The sequence below is a fragment of the Pelmatolapia mariae genome, linkage group LG10_11, assembly GCF_036321145.2.
Source record: "Pelmatolapia mariae isolate MD_Pm_ZW linkage group LG10_11, Pm_UMD_F_2, whole genome shotgun sequence".
Taxonomy (NCBI): Eukaryota; Metazoa; Chordata; class Actinopteri; order Cichliformes; family Cichlidae; genus Pelmatolapia; species Pelmatolapia mariae.
The window spans coordinates 54,314,884-54,333,700 of record NC_086236.1 but is presented as its reverse complement, the minus strand read 5'-3'; the positions used below and the strand labels follow the sequence as shown (position 1 = coordinate 54,333,700).

At 39.8% G+C, this 18,817-nt stretch overlaps 1 protein-coding gene across 1 annotated transcript in view; it reads right to left on the bottom strand.

Moving 5' to 3' along the window:
* nphs1 (NPHS1 adhesion molecule, nephrin) overlaps positions 1–15,185 on the bottom strand; it is a 39,747-nt gene extending 24,562 nt beyond the window's left edge. Inside the window, exons 1-4 of the mRNA XM_063487263.1 lie at positions 15,122–15,185; positions 10,195–10,389; positions 6,739–6,861; positions 242–364 (exon numbers count right to left, since the gene is read on the bottom strand). Of these exons, the coding sequence (XP_063343333.1) occupies positions 242–364; positions 6,739–6,861; positions 10,195–10,389; positions 15,122–15,185 (505 nt within the window). The remainder of the gene's footprint in view (positions 1–241; positions 365–6,738; positions 6,862–10,194; positions 10,390–15,121) is intronic.
* Positions 15,186–18,817: the final 3,632 nt, after the last annotated feature.

Below are 18,817 nucleotides of genomic sequence, written 5' to 3'. Positions count from 1 at the left end.
TCCTCCCACACAGAGTCTGCTCCTTTCAACTCTTCAATTTAAAAAAAACAAAACAAAACTAAGAAACAAGAAGCCTTTAGTGGACTCGAATTTTATTCTGTGTTTTCTTGTTAAAATATTCAGGCTGAGGCCTATACACATGGCAGACTGTAGAATATCAAAAAGGCGGCTGGCCCTTCCTTCCAGCTTGTCAGCCTGACCATCAAGATAAAAATCTAATGGAGCAGAAAGCATGACTCACCTTTATAAAGTGTGATTTCCGCCAAAGGCTTTGCATCAGGGGCAACGCAGGTGACGGTGTACTTCTTCCCGGCTTCCCAAGGTGTTGACATGTCCATGTCAAAGTACGGCTTGGACGGAGGGACTGAAAGAGAGAAAACAGCTCAAGTTTCCAACTTGACATCAGCACCTAAAAAACTATAGATTACGCTGATTTCTAGCCATTGCTCTAAGCTTTATACAGTGATATGATAATAGGATTGTAATATCTGGGACTGACTGGAGTGTCACACTGTCAGTTTTTGAATGATTTAGGTTTGATGTTCAGTTGCGTTTGAATACAAATTGTGGACAAGAAGAGAATATAAAGATGAAACGGTGATGAAACCAATCCAGTGCTAATCTATCATAGCAAACACCAAACACTTCTCTACTCAGATCACCCCCAAGCTAAATATGTGCTTTCTGGACTGATCAAAGCAGTCTTCACTTCTCCACTGTTCTCTACAATCCTTTTATCTGACCATAAATAGAGATTCCAGGAAAAAAAAGGAAAAAACACATAGCTTTTAACACAAGGGACCGAAAAAATTTGGGCAGTAAATTGAGAAATCTGTCACCAACTAATTATGAAAGAGATTCTTTGCAGATCTGTTAGCTCCTCCTTACCAAGAGCATCAGTTAAATCAAGCACGCACTAGCCTACAGATAACTGGCCATCTATTGTGCTGGCTTTTGGTGTGTGGGTGAGCTTGTAGAATTAGAAACTATGGTTACTGTGAAGGTTGTTTTCTTTCATCAGAGATCAAGTGCAAAGGCTGCCTGAGTTAACAGACAGAATAGAGAGTTGGTAAGTACAGGAAGGAGATGTGTGTGTAAAGGGAGATGAAAGACTGGCAGAGGAGAAAAGAGATACTGCAAGAATGAAATGTGACTATAAGACGGGCTGTGGAGGATTAGGCGGAGCAGGGAGATAGCTGCCGCTCAGTCCGGAGATAAACCCCGCTGCCAATGTATGGCTCAACAGCTGGACCACAAGCAACCAAACCAGCCAGCCATTCAACATCTACCTCTACGTCCAGTTGACTCATGGCCACTAGGAGGAGCTGTTGCTGTGTGCAGAGTCACCTCTTCGCTCTAGTCTGCTATTGAGACAGATGAGATGTGGCTGCAGCTTCAAACTGATTTAAAAGAAGCAATTGAATCTGTGTGGACTGTGATGGGTTACCCAGAGCACTGCAGAGGCGCGCACAGCAATAATGAGATGCATTTGTTTGTTTTCCCCTCCCTCTTCCCAGAGAAGATGACTGGGCCATGCATCTATTGACAGCCCCTGCACTCTCAATCTACTCAGGCCCACACAATTCACACAGGCGCATCACTTGTTGTGCTCGAGGGGTGTCTGGCAGCCTAACAAATCCTAAAATAAGAATAATGATATGTTCACAAATGAGGCAGGCAGGTATCTAATTTTTTCCTCGCTCGCTCATGCTGGCCTGTTCCTCTTATCTCTCGTTCACTCCATCATCCCCCTCTAGCAGCCCGAGCCCACCTCCCTCCACCCACACTATCTTTCTTGACCACTGCAGTTAAACTGCAGAAGTGCAGAGGAAGGTGTGTTCCAGCTTGGACTGGGACTTACAGCCGCCATCCATCACATCCCCTCAGAAAAGCCATGTGAGGGAATAAGCCCAGTCAAGCTAAACCTGCACCAATGCACATTTGTACAATTGCGATAGAACATGTGGACAACAATAAAACACACATCCGACTCAATTACTGGACACGCACTCAGAGCAAAGAACAGACAGCAACCATGCTGTTTTCTTAATTAACTCTTTCTGCCCTTTCTTTGTATACTTCTAAGTGGGATTTTTAAAATCCTTCCTCTTTCCGTCTGCTTTTCTGCTTCTGTTTCTCTTGTTAAGGTACATATATGAACACAGATAGGCAAGGACTTGATCCTGCAGTTCAGATGTGAAACGCTGAGCTGAAATATTCGATTTATTAGACAAATACGGACGGATGGATGGATAAAGCAGATAAGAACCAGATTAGCAAACACACATCAATATGCATAAGCAGCTCTTTGCACCTATCCTTCTTTCTCATTCACATACAGATGCACATGCTCTCTTTTCTCCATTGCACACAAGCACCCAAAGATAAACTCAAGTCTACAGTGAATGCAGATTTGCACGCACAAACACTCCGACACAGGCGAGTGAATGTGCAGACAAGCTACATTCATCTCATTTCACTCTAAAAACAGGCACCAGTGTCTGCATGGTCTAACATGTGATACTAACTTGATTCTCCGAAAGATATTGGAAAAGGCCCAGAGGATAGAAAGTCTCTAAAAAGCTTATGCTGAATAGGATAGATAATAATGGAGCTCTGACTTCTTAACACCAGAAAGACACAACTCATCAGTTTCATCTTTGGATGATAAATATTGTCGAACACCATATTTTCACAGTATGTGTGCAAAAATGTTTTTCTCTTTCTATACTGTACTGTGCAAAAGTCTTGAGCCACTCCCTCATTTCTCTTTATTTTGCTTTCAATTTGCTTTTTTTTTTTCCTTTGAAGTGGTCGTGAGCAATAGTTCTCCAGGATTTCTGAATGGCTTTCAAAGGTTTTCTTTGGACACTGGCTATTTTTAAACTCATTTTCAGTTCAGTCCTTGTACCTGACAGAGGAAGCTACTTAACACTGACCAGTGAATTATTCAAAAGGCACCTAACTGAAGTAATTAACAAGTGTTGCGTTTACATATAACAGACAACTTTGCATCTTTAGGTATTTGATACTAGCAGCCTGTCACAAAAACACATAATTTGTGTCCATTTAGTTTAATGAACACAGAAATGTACCATTAAATTTTGATCCACCATACAATACAATGGAAAGCATCTGATTGACAGCAGTTTCATTTTTCAGCCCATATTGATCCTAAACACTTTCACTGGATAGAAAAACATATAATCAAACACTGTTATTCATGGATTGGCCTCCCCAGAGGAGGGACCTCAACATTATTGAAGCCCTGTGGGATCATGTTGACAGAGATCAGAAAAAAAAAGGCAGTCAACATCCAAAGAAGAGCTTTGAATATCCTTAAAGAAGGTCGGAGAGCTATTCGTGTAGGCCTTATGCTATATGTTGCTTATATGCTATATTTCCATCTATGTTATATAGTTTCCATTTTCCAGCAAAATATAAAGAAATTACGATTTACACAGTATTGTATGTGCAGAGAAACACATACATTTGGCTATTCATACACAATATGAACATGGTATTTATTTGATATGTAATCCCTGACGTTGCAAACCACTGAAACAGCTTTCCATTTTCTCTGTCTGCATTCACAGGGAGAAGTGGAACAGGTGTTTAGGACAAAAAGCTCTACCTCCATCACCTCTCATCTGCACGAGCGCCGCTCCAGCCAAAACATGTCATAACTGCATCTGTCAGCATCCATCTCCCAAACTCCCATTTACAGCAAGTGCATCACACACGCGCAACATTAAAAACAGATTTAGGCTCAATTGTAAATGCACCTTTGTGATGGATTCTAAATAAATTAACAAGGAACCGCTCATGTTGCTATTAAGCAGAACTTCCCCTTTTCAGAAAGAACCTACTGTAACATTAAAGTGGCGCTGTCAGAATTAAAGCATGGCACCAGTGTATAACACCCAATCCTCTGATGAGGTTATATCTTGGGCAACTGTCAGAACTTTTCATGAACAAAGATGAATAAAGTCACCATGTTCTACGTTGCTTGTGCCCCCATTTATAAGTTGTTCCATTATTCATAACAGGGAATCATAAAATGAAGGCTCATTATATACTCTTCAAGTGCTAAACTCATTAGCTACCAAAAAAAAAACCTCGCTATAGCCCTGGTTCCTAAAATGTCCTCTAACCTCCAACCAATGCTGATAATAAGCTTACACACATGGGCACGCACACACACGCACGCACACACACACACACACACAAATATCTCAGTAACACACTATGCCAAATGAATGAGTAACAGTCTAAAACCAGAACACATCAAAAACAGTTTTGAACATTTGCAGGAGGCATCTGTACAGGCGTGCACTGTGGTGAGGGAGAGAGTTGTTCATTAATAGGATTAAATGCTAAGGCTAATGGTATAAACCGAGACACAGGATGTGTCAGGTATGTGACGGGCACAGTGCGGGGTAAGTTTTAGCAGAGGAGGGGGCTTCAGCAGAGAGGGTAGAGGTTGTTATTGTCATGGATTACTCACTGCCACTTGATCTGCCTGTTGCAGTAATCCCCTATCTAAGCTCCGCAGGGAAGCAAAAAACACACAGGAGTTAGGTTGCACCAATGGAAATGTCTTGAAAACATCTCTTTGTAAGCCCATGGATGGGGCTTATTGACATTTTTGCCTTTATCCCTGCTATTTACTGCCTGTGGTGATCCATCTTGAATTAGCCAGTCATAATATCACTCTCCCTGACCCAAGAATCCAATTATACAACCACCAATCTCTGTTTTGTTTTCAAATTCCTCCCCTCTCCCCTACTGTATCTCCTCATAAAGACTTTATAGTGTTTTGATTTGATGCAGAGCTTGATAGGATATGGCCATGGTTGACTGGCCAGGGGTACGGGGCCTTGGGAGCCGTAGTTCAGTGATAGAGAAGTCCATCGGAAACTCATCAGAGACGGTGCTCTTCAAAGGGGATACACAGTTTCCAGTCCCAGTTCAGCACTAACGGGAGATTGAATTCATCAGCTCATTATCAAGCCCCAGATTAGTCACGTATTTTGAATCACTTGAACTGCTGGGCTGGAACAAATAACCCTTTAAGACCAAGGCTGCAGAGAGCTTTTTAAGTCAGTCACTTCACTGATTGCCCTTTGCGACAGCTCATCTACAAATGTCCATGTTAAACAGTCAACAGCTGGGACGTGAGCCCAGGACACTGAATAAAAACACCTGCTGAGATGTGCAGCATGTGGACTCGTATGTGAGCATGTCAGGAACATTATGAAAGAGTCTGTCATGGGTAAATGCTAGTACTAATACTACTACCAGCCATCCCTGATGCAACACACTGGTTGGTATAACACATATTTTCATTGTTTTGACAAAGCAGAAAGCGAGAGTTTTGATTTTGTATAAGTGGGCACACATGCAAGAAGCATCTCAGAGGTAATGAATGTGGGAGTCAAGCCTGCTGTGGCTGCAGGTGTAGGCTTGCCGTAGGATATTAAACTGCAGCAGTGTAGAATACTGCCATTCAAGTACAACACTACCCGCCATTTCTCGCGCCAGCCTATTGATGTCAGAAAAACCTGCTCTCTTCCCAGAAGAGAGCGAGGACTCTACAATCGCCACAACCGCCCCTCCTATCCAAACCCCCATCCTCAGTGTCCATGGTCACCAAAGAGAAAGCCTGCGAGCCAAGAGAGAGGGTGAAATTGTGCGGGGGAGAGAATAGGGAGGGGGATGTAAGTAAATGAAGTGCGCCTGGAGAAGAAAGGTTCTTTTAGAGTCCTTTCCTTACCACATATGGGCTTGCTCCCACAAGCAAAAGGGTTAGGGAGAGAGAAACACCGGTTGTTATAGAGTGACTACAGGTGGTCTAATGTAGTTGCACAATAACATCTATTCCATTCCATGTCTGAGAAGGAACTTTTCAATCACTTCTGTTAAAATGTATTCCTGCGCAAGGAAGAGACATGAATCGCCTTGAGGCTTGCTAGAGAAGCCAGGCTGCTCTTTATATTTTCCAGCTGCTAGTTAAAGCCATGGACCCTTCTGGAACATGTAAAGGTGGCATAGTACTTGAATACTGTTTGAAAAGTTTGTAGAATTGTGAGCACAACACTGAAACAACCTTTTTAATATTGTCTAGATCCCCCTTGTGCTAATAAAAAAGCTCTGAACCCCTGGAGGCTGGGTCATTACCATTGTCAGGTTCCTCGAGCCATTCCTGATCAGTGTGGTGGAGTGCACACTGTTCTGCTGAGGGAGGCTACGGCCATTCAGGACTACCTTTGTGTTCTTGGTTGGCAGCAATGCTGGGTAATTGTTATATCTCCAAGTAACAGTCTCATTAATGTGAGGACCCAAGGTTTTCCATCAAAACATTTAATTTTAACGAGATGATCAATGTGATCCACTTCATCTGGTGGTACTTTTAATGCTGTGGTTGATCAGTGTATTATTGCAGTGTATTATTGAATAAAACTGCTACAGTAAACACGCCGTACCAAGGGCAAAGTAACTTGAAACTGTCCTTCAAATGCAATTGCCTTATCTTACACAAATAAAAGCTCTTTATCAATAGAAATGAATATTTAACAGCTCTTTGTATGCTGATTACTGGTCAAGAGGTCACTAATGTTACTGGAGTACTGAGGATGCTCACTGTGCCTTCTTACATGCATTTTGTTACTCGAGAAAAAAAAAGAAAAAAGAAAACATGATTATTATTAGACTCCACGACCTTTTTTGCCCCCTTACTTCGTACGTTGAGCCAGGCCGGGCTGGAAATGATTCCACTGCTGGACTCAGATGAGGTCACTTGACATTCATATTGGGTGTCATCTTCCAGTTGAGCATCTTCAATCTGAAGATGATACTGGCCTGGAACAGAGATGGAGAGACGAACTGTGTTGGAGAGATGCTACATATGTAGATAATTACAAAAAGAATGGGTTCATTTTCCTATGGGTCCCCTTCTACTGAGTATAACTTCGGAGGTCCTAACATTTATAGTATTTATATATTGACAAGCATTTAGCATTTTTAGAGGCCTTTTTTTTTAATTTACATAATGCCAAAATTAACTATCAAAGAGAAACTGACAATGGGTTTAATGTAGAGAGCACCTAATTTTAGTTCTACCAAATGCTTTACAATATCTTCTCATTTACCCAATTACAGACGCTCATACAAAGCAGCTGTAACTAGTAGATCTGAGGTTTTGTCTTGCACAAGGACACTTTGGTACGTGGAGGGTCCAGGGATCAAACCACCACTTGAGCCACGGCAGCTTAGAAATCTAAATGGCAGTCCTGCGTATCAGTTCAGTACGATAATATACTCCACTGCTGACATTCGTGTTTGATTTGACTATAAACAGCCAGTTTTCTTATTTCTGTAAAATATAAACATTTCACTTGGTGAGAATCTCCAGCTGCAGGCATTTCCATTGACATGCTAGTGGTTGTTTATACTCACAGCATTTTGTTTCAGAATGAATTTCCAGTGTGGTAAATGAAATCCAATCCCAGATTCACAACGCAGACTGAATAAAATGTCTATTAATTGATGCCAGGCAGAATCCCTCACTCTGCATCTCTCTTCTGATAGTGTGGCATGCCAACAGGGCTTGATTTGTTTGATGCATTGCCATAACCTGTGGGGATTAGATGATGTTCAACGTTGGTTTTCCAGCTCCTGATGGCTCACAGCCTACTAATATGTGGAAAATAGTATCTTAGTCTGACAACCACACAGGCCTACAAATACATGTGTCAAGTACGCTGGCAAGATAATTAACACCAACCAGAAGCAATTTTCACATCTAAGTTATCATTGAGTGCAGAAAGAAAGAGACATTGGAGTTATTAATCATATTCCTCTTTCCTGAAATTACTCACAAATAGTCCAATCAAGTTGTAGAGACTGGCGGAGGCTGCGATGAGAATTGGTTATTTGCCCATTACTCTGTATCTATTTCATCTAGGGCCTTTGAAATTTTTGGATACAGTACATCTACATAGATATTATGCCTGCAGTGGAAAATGCCTTCCCTTCTGCAAATATGAATCTGTGCATCAGCCCAGAAACTTTAAAACACATACTATTACATAAGTGGGAAAGGTCAGTCCCCAGGGAGAGGGAAAGAGTAGGGGAAATTGTTGATGTTCATGTAAACAACCTTTTTCATCATTTAGTCAGGCACTGTTGCCTGACATCAAGAAGGTTCCTGGCAAGAACCTGCCGGCTGACTGAGGCCTTTTTATGAGTTTGCATCCTCTCCCTGTGCCTGATGGCTTTCCTCCGGGTGCTGCGGCATCCTCCCACAGTCCAAAGGAATGCTTGTTAGGTTGGGGCTGGTGATTCTAAATAAGCCTGAGGTATCGATATTAGCATGTGTGGCTGTCTGTCTCTTGATGTAAACCCTGTGATGAACTGGCGACCTGTCGAGGATGTACCCCCTCTTTTTCCCATTTGACAGCTGACACAAGCTCCAGCCTTTCTGTGCCCCTGAGTTGGATAAAAAAATGGATAGATGGATGGAGGGAGGAAGCGATAGATGGATGGATGGATTTGATACTGTATAACAAGATAACAGCAACATATCTCAAAAAGCCCCAGTAAGAGCCTCAATTAATCTCTATGTGTGACTATGATTTATCAGTTTATGATGCTTGCTGATATAAGATAAGATAAAATCTGATTCACTTCTCTCTACATGTGACGTTCATTATTAACTACATTTTACCTGATTGGCTGGCTGCATGCTATTTTCTAGAGTTGTGTTGTTGCTCGTGAGCCATTCTTTGAATACAAAATGAGAAAGACAAACCTAATGCTTTGGTGCCTTAAAAAAGCTGTTTTATCTTTAAGGTTCTGTCTTTACACTGAGAGTTGGTGCACATAAATGGCTGAAATCCTGGATCTAGGCTCATGTCAGTACACATTTACATTACTGCTTCAGCTCGGGGAAACTAAGGGTGCTACATTTACTGTAAGTGCATGCTGAAATCAACGCCGGCCTCTCTTCTGTGCGTGAATATGTGATTTCAGTCTTTTTAAGCATCAATAAACATCACTGATGACAATCAGTGAAAACTGGTGGCGTATAAAGTGCAGTCAAGTGTCATCTTAAATGATTTTGCTAGTTCTGTGCAGTGTAAAGTGATTGCATACATCAGTCTGCAGTTTCTTTTCCTGGAAAGGGTACCTGCACTGATGGGTATTTTATTTATGACTGAGCCTATGAGTGTTTGACAGCTTGTGTGTGTTTGTGGTCCTTACATTCATTGTGTACTTCTTTTTTCATTGTTGTGAGTGTAAAAGGTGGCAAGATTTTCTAACCCTGTGTCTATTGTGATGAATAATTTTCTCACTAACACTTAATCAACAGAAATATTTTACTGCTCTGAATGTCTATTTATGTAAACTCTAGCCATGAATAAGGGCGCGCACGAGAATGTGCATCATTGCATCCCTTAGTGTTTATGTGTCATTGGTGGTCTCCCACACTGTGCAACAGTGAAGTGCAGCTTGTCTAGTTGTGGGCTGATCAGGAACAGATGCTCTTCTCTTACTCAGGATTGCCTTCTAATTGGCTATTACTTTTTATAGACTGTGGTGCAGATTCTGCAACACACTATATTCTCTGCCACATTTCACAGATCATCTGGCACTCTGTTGCTTTAATTTCTTTTTTTTTAATCTTCATGTGCGAGTGACAGGATAAGGGGGTTGTGCGAGAGGCTGTTGACAATCACATCACCTTCCCAGCCCCAGATGATCCTTTATAATAGCCATAAGGTTCCTGTAACAGCCATGCTTATTGGAGCATCGAAGCCATAACAACAACAACCTCATCTCATTTACTTTTAGAGAAGCCCCCTTGAAGTCGTACCGCTGGGGGCATCTTGACATGACAGCAGCATTTCATAATTAAACCATATAAACTATAAGTCACAACAAAACAAAGAAGTACATGGGTTTCAAATTGTGCTATCATCTTTGGGAAATCATATGTTAAAGTGCCCTTTACGCAAATAACACACAGTTCTCTGATGGTTTCATTTTTTTTTATTCTTTGAAAAACAAGGTTTAGGTTTACTAATTTTGGCGTCTCTTGAGGTTCTGTTACTATACATGTTTATTTAGTTTTAATAGGTCCATCAAAGCTCAATAGGCCATAGACCATATTTCGTGAGTATCCCGGCTTACCTCTCTCGGGGTTTCCAATCATGCTGTAGCGTGGAAAGCCTGGCAGGCTTCTCTCAGGTCCCAGGAGGAAGCCATCTTTGGCCCACTGCACAGTCCCTGAGGCTCGCAACACCTCACACCTCAACACAGCTGTGGCTCCCATCCGCACAGTTAGATTCTTGGGCTCAGTCCTAAAGGCCTGCTGGGCCTGTGTGCCTGGAAACATTAAAAAAAAAAAAAAAAAAAAAAAGGAGAAGCAGACGCATTGGAAAGGAAACACGAAAGGGATATGTTGGGATTTCATGAAAAGAGATGGAAAAGAATAAGAGCTGAGTATGTGTGAGGAGTGTGATGAAGGAAATAAAATGAGCAGAAGGAGCATGACAAAAACATGCACCACAGGAGAGCAGTCCTGTGGTCTTTTTGTTTGAGAAGGCATCCCATTGTGTCTGGCCACATTATTCATCTTGGCATATGTTTTATTGATGGGAAACTGCAGTGATACGGCCCTGAAAATGAGTCAATAAAGTAATTACTGCAAATTAAATCCCCCCTCGGCCATGCAGATAGGGTATTGGGAAGAGGAAAAAAACATGGGGCACCAGAGACCTTGTTCACCTGTGGTTTTTCCTCAATGTCGATGTCCCACTAGCTAATTCCTCCTGGGAAGAGTAATGATTATCACTTTAATCCCCCTTGTTTGTCATAGTTGGTGTTCACCATCCTTCAGCCAAGCTCTGAGGTGACAGCCTATGGCGCAGTGCACTTGAGTCAGGAAGGTTACGTTAAAGTAGACCACCCACCAGGCTTTTACACTGGGGCTAAGATTATATGAGTATTACACACAATAGTTTATGAATAAATTCAGTTCAAAAAGCCAAATGCAAGTGCACACTCCAATTAGCGTTTAATATCTGAGCGTAAGTCTGTTTAAACAATGCCCCACAGAGAACCTGATTCCATTGGGCTGTTTAAATCTTGACCTTCATTGAAGCAATGGCCAAGTTGTTTGTGAAGTGCATGCTCTGTTGCATCTGACAACATGAGTGAGAGGCAGAGCTCTCAGATCAAGGCTGAACCAGTCACCTCACGTCAAAAATGAAGGGCAAGATTGGCCATTACAGAGGATGCATACAAACAGCCAAACACAGAAGCAAATTTGCATACAGTTTACATAAATGAATAGTCAATAATGATCTACAGTGCCTACTAAAATACTTCCACACTGGATTTTACTGAGAAATAGAAATATCAAAATGCAGCAATACAATTTCATTTCCATGTCCTAAAGTGAGCTGAATTTATAATCGTTAAGTCAAACCAGTTTTATGGACCATACATAGAGGTTTACAGTAATATTTGCATACTGCTCTTTTACAATATAGGTGCAGCTCTTTATCCATCACAGACACATACACACCACATAGACACTTCGGGGGCAGTTTTTGTGGTCTGTATCAAGGACACTTTGGCATGGATGACCTGCTCTATCTCCAAACCACTAAGGCTTTAACCTACTTAAAGTGAGTAGTGTTAGCTAAACTTAGCAAACTTTGGATGTTTCTGTGGCGTTACAGAGATGGGTTAAATCTTCTTCTTGTGGACTTGATATTGCACCTTAGCATGTCACACATAAACAAGAGTTTTATCACCAAAGCACAAGAGATTAATACCTCAACAGCCAGCATGTTTGTTGTTGCTTTTTTAAAAAAATTATAAATGGCATTTATATATACCCATAGGGGAAATTAAGGGGCAGTATGGTGACTTATTAGCAGTGGTCATTATCCAAGGGGCAATCTCCAGAGCTAAAAAATTACCCCAATGCTTCTTGTGCCACATGATGCCCGTTACTTTAAAAATGTCCAAATTTACATCTTTAAAAATCTCGTTTACACCCTGGTATAAATAAACACACACACACACACACACACACACACACACAAAAGGTTTTAGCACCTATGGCTAGGTTTCATTATTATTATTATTTTGCTAATGCATCCACCTGGATTGATTGACAGGTGTCCTGATACAGGTAGGTGAAGCAGACCGGTTATCTTTTAGGCTTCATCCACCTGAAGGTAAGAGTTCGGTTCAGTTTTTTTTGACCATCTGTTGCAAAACAGCTGTAAAAACAGTTCTCACCAGCCAGCATTTGTCCATTCACCCCCCTTCAGCAGATTTGGAATAACGTTTGTATTCACATGCAGTCGTGTTTTTGGTATTCTGATAGACTCAGGTATTTATACTTTGTTTTGTTCTCCACCCCCTCCTTCTCCTCTTCTTGAGGGAAATATTTTGCTTGTGAAATAGTCTGGCTCGAGTGTCAAGGAAGGTGGTAGGTAACCAGACTCAGAAGGCATTTTGGGTTCCCAGAGAGGAGCAGTTTTTTGTTGTTGTTGTTGTTTTTTTACAATCACCCCCATTATTTGTGAAACTTAAAACAAAACTCTCCCAAATAAATTAACTCATAACAGGAAACAAAGAGCACACGGACTAAGCAACACACCTCACCTGTCAATTCCCCTTCAGTTAGTATAGCCAGTACCACTAGTTTAAGGTGAGAAATCTACAACTCAACACAAATGGCTGAGAATCACATAAAGCTCACTCCTCTCCTGATTAACTCATTTACACAGCTAAATGCTCTATATAAGAAAACTATTAGGACAAATCACTTCATAATCCTAAAAACTAACAAAAGGAAACATTCCTGTGCAAAAAACTCCCCTCTTCTTGGATTAACCTGGTGATGTCAGACATGACATCACCAGCACTTTAAAAGTCAGGAAATGCTGGAGGGATTGGGGGGGAGCTTTCCCACACCTGACCTACATGGATACTCAGAACAAAGAAACAATGGAAGAATATAAATGAGTTAAATCTGCAACATAATAAAATATAACGCAACATGTGACTAACTGTTTGCTTTAATCTGCTGAATGTTTGAGTTTGACTGCAACATAATGGTTACACAAACAAACCTAGGTATAATAAGTAAAGCAATGTTACTTTGGCAATAGAAAATCACAGCAAATAAACATATGTAGAGAATAATGTGCTTAATGTGTAAAACGTTCATACTTACAGTATGAGACAACTGAAGAGTCCAACTGCTCATCCACTTTACCACATAGATGTTTGCAAGTGTGCAATTTGACTTTTAACCCACATTTCCATACTTATTTTAATGTTGTAAGTTAAAGTTATTCTTTGCTGTTAAAGAGCAACAATATTTCTTGTTTAGGTGACAGATGTACCTCATGTATCTCTGTTCTTTAATTGTGTTTGCTAAATTCCATGAACTGGAAGTCATTTGTCACCATGGAAACATGATGTGACTTTCACTTAGTGTTATTTACTTTCTTTATAAAGTATTTGATGACAAAAGTAAAAACCGAAATTGTACAAAAAAGCCAACAGTTTAAAAGAATCGTGACAATGGAGCAAAAATCTTAAACAACTCCCATCTAAGCAAAGTTACAAGCCAAATTACAATTTAGTCAGTAATAACATAACATTATTTTGGATGAAGAACTAATTCCCTGTGAATAAGTTTCCCTTATGCCCTGAATAAATCTGGTGGCAAACTGGTTGTAATATAAATTGTCCATCAGCCAAAAACAGGGAAAAGATATAACCAATGATGTTCTACTTGATTAGGCAAACAGAAAAGACAGTGGAAATTTTAATAGTAAGTCCTATACACCTATAGGAGACCTTACCTTACTATAAACCATGATGATGATCCTCAAAGGAGAAATGCAATCTAGTTTTTGCATATTTCTCACACTTACATTTTTCAGATCAAACAAATTTTAATATTAAAAAGACAAGCCAATACAAAAATACAGTTTTTAAATGGTGATTTTACAAGTCTGGGGGATCATCAAGATATTTTTTGGGCAAATATGAGACAAGCATTTGTGTTCTTTTTGGTCAGCAGTGGTTTTCACCCTGCTCTGGATGCCATTTTTGTTCAGTCTCTTTCTTGTTGTTGAATCATGAACTCTGACCTTAACTGAGGCAAATGTGATCTGCAGTTCCTTAGATGCCATTCTGGGTTCTTTTGTGACCTTCTGGATGACTCGTCCGTGCACTCTGGGAGTAATTTTAGTAGAGTTTCACTACTGTTCCAGGTTTTCTTGATTTGTGGATAATTGCGCCAAACCGTAGTTTGCTGGAGTCCCAAAGCCTTAAAAATGCCTTTGAAACCCTTTCCAGACCAATTGATGTCAGTGAGTTTGTTTCTCATCATTTTCTTAAGGTCGCGGCAAGTTGTCTTGCTCTTTGAGATTTTTAAACTTCACTTTGACAGACAGGATCTGTTTAAACCATTTCTGGATTCAGCAGGTCTGACAGTAATCAGGTCTGGGGGTGGCTATTAAAACTGAACTCAGCTTTCTAAAAAATGTGGTTAATTGCAGTTAATTCATGATTTAATAATCAGTTACTTTTCACATACACCCATGTAGGTATGGATGGCTTTTTTCTGTAATAAATGAAATCTTCAATTAAAAACTGCAGTTTGCCTTTGTCTAACATGAAAATTTGTTTGATTATCTGAAATATGGAAGTATGATAGATATGGAAAACAATAAGAAATCAGAAAAAAGCCAAATACCTTCTTACAGCACTATATAAGACCCACAGTAAATCAATTATTGCTGCAAAAAACATGGCAATTAAGGCAAGATTTTCAACGTGTAAGGTGAAGAGATCACCATGAGATTAAGGTTGTACAGTGCTTTACTTACTGTACACTCCTATTTGAGGCAGGTTGAGAAGGCGACCTGAATGTATCACCGACGTTGTTCTGTTTCAGTGAAAATTAAGACTTCAAAAAAGCCAAGGTTCCCAGTGCTCTGTTGACTAGCCAGAACACGGAAGGGACTTGGAAAGGCCACAGTTACTGTAATAACTCCACGGTGACATTTGATTCTCTTACCCAAGATAAAACAGAGAAAGGGTAGGACTGCAGGAGACACAATCCAGGCTGACAAGAAGTCCATTTCACCGCTGACACCTGACCTTCAACAACCCTGGAACAACCATTTAAAAAAAAAAAAAAAAAAAAAATCACAAATGACATATACACATCCACTACAGGCAGACATTAGGTTAGAAAGACAAGATGGGAAGGATTATTTTTCTTTCCATATTTTGTCATATTTTGTGAGTGTTTATGTATCGACATGATTTGATTTGCTGACAAACTATTTTTTAATATATCATTGTTTTGTAACAGTCCAGCACATGTTTACAACTCTATCTCTGCAGACTTCCAATTGATCATTCAGTTAATCAATGAATCATTCATAGTTCCATTAAAGTGGAGCTTAAAAAAAAAAAAAAAAAAAAAAAAAAGTGGAGCTTAAGGCATTTAAAACCATCTGAGACTCTGGTTCTAATTTTAATGGCGTTTAATGGTGAAAAACTTTTTCTTGAGGATACACTCTTTGCAGTGTGTTTCAAATGAGAAAATGCAGAGGAACATTTTCGTTGAGCTAGAGTTAGTCTTGTGATGAGTATGAAAGTGTGCACAATTCCCTTAAGGCCATACACATATTTGTGATTAGTTGCACTAAAGACCTCTGTGGTCTCTGCAGCATTTCTCCTGGCTTTTCTTAAAGAATCAGCTTTGGGAGCAAAGAATGGAAGATAAAGGACCTTTCTCTCAGCCTCCGAGAGCTGATTTTTAAAATTAGCCTGTGGAAACCAGTGTATACATGGGACGCACAAAAAAATGGAACAAAAATGTCCTTAGTAGTGATCTAAATTTCACTAATATAAATTTAGAATTTGTATTAAATTTATATTAAATTAAACCACTATCACTTGATTTATATAGCATAGCAGCTGCCTTACCCTATAAAGTAAACTCTCCATAGCTTTTTGCATAAAATGGTTGATACAGTACTGTGCAAAAATCTTAAAAGACCCCTTATTTCTTTACTTCTTCCAAGGAGCCAGACATTCTTGTAATTTTTAAGGTGGTCTTTGGCAACAGTCCTCCAGGCTTTTTGAAGCTGTTTCTCTCTGGACGTTGGCTACTTTTTTGCTTATTGTCAGTCCAGTCCTGGTGCCTGTTGCAAAATTTGTTCACATTTGTTTAGTTGAAACTATGACAAATGCTAAAGATAACACAGGCATAAAATTTTATTTTTGCACCAACAAGGTGATTCCCAGTAGACTATGAGCCAAAAACCTGGCATGTCTTGGCATGGTGTGGAGGTTATCCCTGAAAATTTGAAGAAAATGGAGCGTTGGAGGACAAAAACTAAAGTACTGTAGGTGCAAAAAATCGAAAACAAAAAACAAAAACAACGAATTGTATCTTAAGGTCAAGGCCTTAAGATATCGGAAAGACCTGACCTAAGGAACAGGTAAGGTATATCTGGCCCTTTCATTAATCCATTTACTGTGCACTGAAGTCTCATCAGAAATGACCTGAATGGACGGGTGGCTCCCAAGAAGCCGTTCTTAGTAATTAAACTGGAAGAAAGAGGTATGCCAAATTACACAAGAACTGGACTAAAAATCAGTGTCAACAGGCCTGATGAAAAAATGAATCCAAATGATTTCAATGAATCCAAATGAAATTTCTAGTTTAAAATCTTATCGATATATACAGAAAAGGTCCGGAGAGAGTGTCTATAGCTATCTTTTAGGGGTGCAACGATACACAAAATTCACGATTCGGTTCGGTTCGATACTTTGGTGTCACGGTTCGATATTTTTTCGATACAAAAAATTGTTCATGCCTTTTTAATTTGTCATTTATTCAAATTATAAATATATATTTTAACTCAAAAGTACAGTTTTTAAATTTAATGTTGCTGATACAACAAAGTAATAAAAAATAAATCTATCTGATCGAGAAATCACTCATCTTTGGAAAAGAGAGTTTATTACAGAGAAATGGCTCTTTCCAAAATAAAAGCTATACTACACGCTTCTTCTGGGGTGTATTCTCAGCAGCATATTAAACATATCAGGTCCCCATAAGGAGAATCATGTGCTAACGGCTGTCTAAATGACACGGGTAAAGTTTGTAGCATGCGTGCTTGTTGTTTTTGTCTGCTTCCACTTGTCTTTGCACTAGGATGATGTCGGAGTAAATGTGCAGTCATATTCATTGTGTTCCCACTAGTGCTGTCAGCGTTAATCTCGTTGAAATGACATTAACGCCACAACGCGGCAAATCTCCGTTAACGAGCTACCGCGGATCGCCCCGTGCGTGGGGCTGGACGGCATCAACACGTTAACAAGCTAACTGCGCTAACGCACTAGTTCCCACCAATGTAATTGAGCATTGCGTGGCACATCCGACATACTGTTTTACTTTTGTCCATGATGCGCTTACCTTCAGGGTCATACGTCACATGAAGACCAAAATAGTTCCAAACGCCACAACTGAATGAGGGAGGGGGAGGTTCAATTTGCCATGTTGCAACGAGCTGAACTTCTGTCTCGCTAGCTTGCGCTGCACTCAGTGGATCTGTGCTCGACAGTGCAGCCTAGGCGGAGTAGTCGAACGCAGATTCACTGAGCGGTCAACACAGACAGCATCGTCAGAAGAAAAGTTGATAAAATAAATTAAAAATTTTGTATTGTTCGATACATATGCTTACCGAACCGAAAGCACTGTATCGAACGGTTCAATATCGATACGAGTATTGTTGCACCCCTACTATCTGTAAAACATGGTGGAGGCTCTGTCAGGGTTTAAGACAAGCCAATGCTGTTGGGGATTTTGTCAAAAATTATGGAATTATGAACACAGAAAAGTGCCGTCAGAGTTTGATCCACTATACAATACCATCGGGAAAAAATCTGATTGGCAACAACTTCATTTTTCAGCATGACAGTGATCCCACAAACACACTGCAAATGCACTAAAAGCATATCTGGATTGAAAAACTACACAGAGTGGAACAAAAGGTAGCCAACATCTAAAGAAGAGCTTTGAATGCCCTTCATTAAGTCTGAAGAATTATTTCTGGAGACTAAAAGAAATGTGACTAAAAGATGTGTTAAAGATGGACATACAAAGGCGGCCCTACCAAATGTTGACTTTCAGTCTTGTTATAACCTCTGTTTTTGCTTTATATGTTGTAATTCCATTTGTATTTATACATATTTCAATTTCAAAAAATCTCTGCACATATTTTCCATTTCCTAGAAAAGTATAAAGAAACAAAAAATACTCAGACAAAGCAAATATCCACCAAGGCAACTCACTCTCTGAGCAGTATTTACTTTTAATGGAATAGTGTTGCATGTTGTATATATTCATTTAGTTTTCTTTTTAAACACAAGAAATTTGTAGGGCAGTACAACTGCAATAAGGGTAGCATGTTTACTCTGATTACACAGACATTATGTAGAAGTAGGTAATGATAATAATAGTGGGCATAGATTTATAAATAAATGGACATCAAAAAACTTGAGCTTATTTTATATTTTACAACAGTAAAATACTAACTAACTAGGAACCTCATTCTCTTTGTCTTGACAATGCTTTCTTTAAGGATATCATGCATTTTGGAAATAAGGGCAGATGTGAAAAGTAAGAGAGAGATCAGAGGTCAAAAACAACATGATATTTGGATCCAAACTATAATGTGATATTTAGACTCCT